This window comes from Mus pahari, chromosome 2, assembly GCF_900095145.1.
Source record: "Mus pahari chromosome 2, PAHARI_EIJ_v1.1, whole genome shotgun sequence".
Taxonomy (NCBI): domain Eukaryota; kingdom Metazoa; phylum Chordata; class Mammalia; order Rodentia; family Muridae; genus Mus; species Mus pahari.
Genome location: NC_034591.1, coordinates 157,757,541 through 157,764,071, shown reverse-complemented (window position 1 = coordinate 157,764,071; position 6,531 = coordinate 157,757,541). Strand labels below are relative to the sequence as shown.

Genomic DNA, 6,531 nt, shown 5'->3' with positions numbered 1-6,531 from the left:
CTCTCTCTCTCTCTCTCTCTCTCTCTCTCCATTGTCATTCATATTCTCCCCCACCTCTCTCTCTCTCCTGTCTCTCTCCATACACTGTTCCCTCCCTCCCACCTCTAGCTGCCCCCTCTCCTTCTTCCTCCACTCCTTTCTCCCCTCCATACATGAAAACTAAATGTAATTTTTTTAATTTATTAATATTTCTTTAGTGCACATATCAGTCTTTTTCAAAAGAAAAAACTTACAAATTTACCTGAAAATGGCTGGGTTGCAGACATGTTGTGGGTCCAAAGCTTCACCCTGGATAAACTCATAGCATAGTCCGTTATTAAAGGTGCAATAGAGCTGAGGTGCACAGCCGTGAGCCTGCAGCACACGGAAACTTTTCACTTCCTCATCTCGATCAACTAACAGTTCAGTCTTGTTGCCGTAAATCCTCACCAGAACTACATCTTCCATGGTGTCGCCTACATAGCAGGCGATGAGCTTGTTTGTAATCCCATCTGTGAACAGCTGCCAGAGGAAAAGAAAAGAGAGAGAAATGCTACTAGACTTTCTAAGACTGGGATTAAAGATAATGTGAGTAAAATGGTAACTGGAAACACCACAAGTTTGGGTATAGTGTTCTTGGTTAGTATATACCAGACCCAGGGTTCAATCTCCAAAGCTCAGAAACACACCTCCTTTTGACTGCCCTTTTGGAGAACCCTCAGAAATAGTGTGCTTCCTCAGCAGACAAGTTCTGTTTGACTCCCCAGCACCACTGGGGAAGGCACCTGAGAAGTGAGCGAGCCACTCAGGGAAGACAGACTAGCCAGGGATGAATGCATGGCAGAAAGACCAAGGAGGGGGCAGAGCACCCAGGGCTCAGGAGCTTTTAAAGGATTAGCTCTATTCGCTGAGACAGCACAGGGGTGGAAGCACCCAGCAGCACACCCAGGGGGCCAGCAGAGAAAGGAGTGTTCGCTGGCCTCTGCTGACAGTCACAGCTGTCCATGGCCACAAATACACACAAAAGAATTTGAACAGAGAGATCTGAGAAAGGCCTGATGTCATGACTCACACTGTAACAACAGCACTCAAAAGGAGCCTGAGTTCAAGGTTAGCCTGCACTACATAGTGAGCTCAAGACAGAGTAACTGTCTCAAGCTCTAGCTACCACCTACCCTACAACGCCCTGAGGAACAAAACAGTTTGGAAGGGCAACAATCTATGTAATAGATTAAATGCAGAATACAACAATCCAACGAAAACCCTGAGTATGAGGGAAACTAGTGCTTGCTGTGTCCACAGGAAGCTGGCACTGCCACCTAGAAAGGGACATTACAAAGACTGGTCATGGCCATCCCAGTCCAAGATTTAGCATCTAACTCTGTAGATACAGCATCTTTAAATATATATGTAGCACAACCAGAAAGAACAAACACTCTAGTAATTGTTGAGAATGGACGTACCACTCACGTCCTCATTTTCAAAAAGTAGAGAAAAATGATTACATGTAGGCAATCAACAACACTCACAGATTATACACCATATCCAACTGGGCACACCTCCTCCTCTCCAAAGCTCAAGAGCTTACCAACTGACTTGATTACAAAGGTCTCAGTAATGCCACAAGCTTAACACTCAAGAGCATTTTCTCAAACAGTTGGAAAGCCACATGACAACACAGTACACACACACATACCTCAGGTCCTGTGGCTGGCAGAGAACGTGAACTGTGACTTTTATTACAATGTTTAACTTCTTTAGAAATGACCAAATCAATTAGAAATTAATCAAATGCATATCTAAATTGTCTATGAGAGGTAGACATCAGGTCACAGCCGTGGTTGTAGTTGCCTTTAATCCCATCACTCAGTTTGAGGCCAGCCTAGACTACAGACCCTATCTTGGAAAAGAAAGGGGTGGGGCGGGGGACAGAGGGGCGTCAGACTGAGCAGCACTAACAGGCTGTCCTTCCATCAGGTGTCCTTCATCATCAGTCCTCTGTTACCTGGGATTGGGATCAGCACAAGCACACTGAACAATCAGGCACTGAGTGGAACAATACTTAGGTCAGAGAACACGGAGCAACTGGAGCTTCCACAGTGGCTGTCAGCCCTCTCGCTGAGCGGGACCTTCTAGCGGCTGTCACCTCCCAACAGAAGACAGAGGTTGTTGTATCTGTCCCCCTAGAAGTTGGAAGGGGACATATAACATACATGCTTAGACAAAACAAAGAAGCAAGCAAGGACTGCTTCTGAAATGGTGTGATTACCATATACTAAAAGCTCAGCCCAGGCTGAGTGGTCTCTGTAAGGATGGCAGGTCCACGGCCAACCCTATGGGAAAGGGCAAGAAGACTCCACAAGAGATTGCCTTTGTCAATACATAGTGAGAGATATGTAAGGGAAATTAAGATATGTAACTTTCATTCATTAGAAAAGAACAAGTAACTAACTACAGGTGAGGCATGTAAGTTAGTGGTATATGATATGTCTAACATGCAGATAGTGCCTAGATTCAACACTACACAGACATACACACACACACACACACAGAGAGAGAGAGAGAGAGAGAGAGAGAGAGAAAGAGAGAGAGAGAGCACTAGCTCAGCACAGCAGTTGTGGGTGCCTGTAAAGCTAAAGCAGGAGGAATCCCAAGCTCAACAACAGCCCAGGCTACATATACAGGCTATATATATATGGTAAATAAAAAGGAAAACAAGGCAGAAGCAGAGAGGAAAAATGCAGATGCTAAGAAAAAGAAAAAAATGAGGAAGAGCAGGCAAGCGAGCGACAACAGTGACGTACATGGGTCTCACACTTCCAAATAGAAAAAGCAGCATCTCCCAGGCTGCCCCTAAAGCTCAGCAAGACGTCCCGAAGGAAAACCACCACAGGGTCTCCTATGGACACAGTCACAGGATGGGTGTGACTGCCCGAGACGGTGACCCTCAGTCAGAGTGCTGAAGTAAGAGGACTCAAAAATGAGCTGGACACTGACCTGTGCTGACCTTGTCTCATACAAAACACAAAAGTAAAACTTGACTTTTGTGAAAATACAAAAGTTAAAATCTTAAATTATGAATAATCAATGTAGAAACATAACAAAATATGGAATCTCAACTAAATTTTATTTTCTCCAGAAGTGAAAAGCTGATTTAATGTTTAAGTTTTCAAATTCAATACATATACCTCAATAACAAAACACAAATACACTGAATATAATAAGTTTGCCTGTTAAGAAGGGTCTAATGTAGCCCAGGCTAGCTTGCACTATGAGGCTGAAGATGACCCTGAACTCAATCCTGCCGCCTCTACTTCCTCAGCACTGAGATACAGACATGACATCATGCCCAGCTCAGTCTGGCTTGTTAGCTCTTTCATATGGGTGTTCTGACTACATGTATGTCTGTGCACCATGGATGTGCCTAGTACCTGCAGAAGACACCAGATGTCCTGGAACTGAACTTGCAGATGGTTGTGAGCTGCCATGTGGGTGCCAGGAATGGAACCCAGGTCCTCTGGAAGAGCAACCAGAGCTTTTAACCACTGAACCATCTCTCCAGTCACACCTTACTATTTTAAAGAAGGAAAATACATGTATATACAAACATATGCACTTGTATTTAATTTATAAACAGAGAAAGAGCCATCTGCATCTATGGGTTATGTATCTGTGACCTCAAACAACCCTGGATCAAAAATATCCAAGGAAAAGAAAGCTCGCCTGCACAGCATAGACTATCGGGCATCATTCCCTCCTGTACTAACCATGGGTTACCTAGGTTACCGAAATTGTAGGAGAGGATGTCTAACCATGGGTTACCTAGGTTACCTAAACTGTAGGAGAGGATGTCCACAGGCTAGTTACATGCAAGACCTTTAACCTACAAGGAACCTGAAACATCCACACAGACATCAGAGAGGATACGACAAAGGACTGAAGCTTCGCTCCTGCGTGACAGAGATTTTTCACTATCTCAATAGATTGTGGTTCTGGACTCAACCTTGGAAATTATCCATTTTAAGAAGAGTAAACCATGCCACTGGTAAAGATGTCATATTTATCTAAAGGCACAGAGTAATAGAATCCACTCAACACCTGATGCTATGTCTCAAATTTTTAGGTCAGCAACACAAGCCCAAGTCGTTCATTACCTGTTGAAAATAATGAGACAGAGAGTGCCGACTCCCAGAGCACTGAGGGTTGTATGTCAGAATACCGCCGACAGCTAGCCTGCAGTCAAGGTGAGCAGAATCCGGCAGTGACAGGACCAACTCCACAAAAGTTGGGTCACTGTATCTACAACAATGTGCAAACCATGGAGAGAGAGCCTGACTCCCTGGCAGTGAGGCACACTACCACAAAAGACAGACAGTGGCCGAGCAAGAATGGAGGCAGACTGAGCCAAACAAGACCTGGGGCCGCTAATCTCAGACCCATCACAGAAGAAAAAACCTGCACCTGGGTGACAGCTCCCTGCTAACCAAGGTGACAACTAAGGGCAGGCAGGAAGTCGGGAAGCCAGGGGCCAGGCATGCCAGGAGAGAAGGGCTGCCTCTTCTCGAAATCAGTTAGGACAACAGCAATGACAAGAGTCTGAGGCCAGCCTAAGCTACAAAATGGGTCATAGGCTAGCTTGGACTATAAACTAAGACTACAAGATAATATCTGTGTGTGTGTACATACATACACATACACACACACACACACACACACACATACATACATACATGTGTATATACGTACATATATATGTACGTAACTTATTTTGTGGGTTATTTTGAGGGCAAATTTAGGACATTTTCATACAAGCCAGTTATGGCTGGGGTACTGGAGAACCTGGTACTCACTATGAAGAGTCCTTGACAGCTGTGACAAACGCTAGCATGCTGCAACCTCATTCCAAGGACCAGCAGCTAGCTGGTAAAATGAATAGAACTAGCTCCTATGCACTCATAATGGAAGACCCTAAGTGAGGTGGCTGAGCTGTGTACACAGCTATCAGCCTGACTTCATAAGGACCAAAAGCTCGGTTGTTTTTAAGTTCCACCATGAGAAGTACCTGTTCATGGGGAGAGTACACACTAGCTGTCTTATTATTCTACATAACATGAGTGATCTCATCTAATTAGCTGAAGGGCCATAAAACAAAAGTAAGCATTCCTGAAGAAAATCTGCTTTGAGATTGCACGATGAAGCCACGGCTGAGGTGCATGGTACCATCTCTGGATTTACAGACCTAGCAGCTGCTGTATAAACAACTTCCTTCTCCAGAGGAGGCTGGTACACTTTACCATCTCTATTCCAGTAAGAACTTGCCCTATGGAAATCCTGAGAAACTCATCCAAATCACACAAGCATACATACAAGTAGTCTGCTAGGATAGCTTTAACTACCAAAACACTGAAACTGCTTCAACAATGTTAAAAGTAAATCAATGACAGGACAAGCTATGATCAAACACTTGCAATCCAAGTATGTGGGAGATAGAAGCAAGTGGATCTTATGCTCAAGGGCAGCCTGGGCTACATACGACCAGTCATAAAACATAAAACTACATAGCTGCAGCTTTTGGAGACAGGTTCCCCTTACATAGGCCTGGTTGTCCTCGAACTCACTAGACTATGCTGTCCTCAAAACAAGACTAATCCACAATTCACTTTGTGAAAGGAAGGAGAGACGCTACTACTGTGGCCACCACTAGAGGGAGGGCAAGGTTAAGACCAGAAAGTAAGTAAAGTTAAGTTGCTGCAATTATTCTTGCCCAGGGTGTGGGGCTACACAACTACAACTAGTTCATGAATTTCTCTCCCACTTATTTGTGAGAAGGAATCTTGCTGTGCTGCCTAGGCAGGCCTTAGCCTCCTGAACTCTAGCAACCTCTCGACTTCCTGAGAGCTAACCCTACAGGTAAGTACCACCATGTGCTAAATTACTTTTAAAGACATGTAGAATTTAAAGTTTTCAGATATATTTCTTTTTTTTTTTTTTTTTTTGGCATGTGTGGCACATATGTGAGTATCCACATATATGCAGGCACACAAAGAGAGATCCAAAATCAATAGGCCTCCTCAGCTACTCCTTTTCTTTACCAAATATCTCTCAGTTGATCCCCAAGAATGCATCTCTAAGCTTCTGAATGCTGGGATTACAAACAGGCCTACAAATACACTCAACATGTCTATAGTATTGGGAAGTCAACACTCCAGCTGTCACACACGGCAGCAAGCTTTATCTGAGTTTTATCTGCTGAGCCATCTCCCCAGCCCTCATGTATCTTATGCTACTCTTAATTTCTAAAAATTTCACGTATATGTATAGGTGTTTTGCCTGTGTGTGTCTGTGCACATGTGTCTCATGCCAGTGATCTGTGGGGTGCAATATGGATGCTGGGAATCAAACATAGGACCTCTGAAAAATCAAGTGCTCCTAACAGCTGAGCCATCTACTGATCCCTCTTATCCTGTCTTATGCTCTCTGGTTTTTGTTTGTTTGGTTTGGGGTTTTTGTTGTTGTTGTTGTCTGTTTTGTTTTTTTTTTTTTTTTTTTTTT

The 6,531-nt window shown here is 43.9% G+C and overlaps 1 protein-coding gene across 2 annotated transcripts in view; it reads right to left on the bottom strand.

Moving 5' to 3' along the window:
• Etnk1 (ethanolamine kinase 1) overlaps positions 1 to 6,531 on the bottom strand; it is a 69,650-nt gene that overhangs the window by 54,343 nt on the left and 8,776 nt on the right. For both annotated transcript variants that reach the window (XM_021190078.2, XM_021190079.2), the window contains exon 2: positions 242 to 501. In XM_021190078.2, the coding sequence (XP_021045737.1) occupies positions 242 to 501 (260 nt within the window). The remainder of the gene's footprint in view (positions 1 to 241; positions 502 to 6,531) is intronic.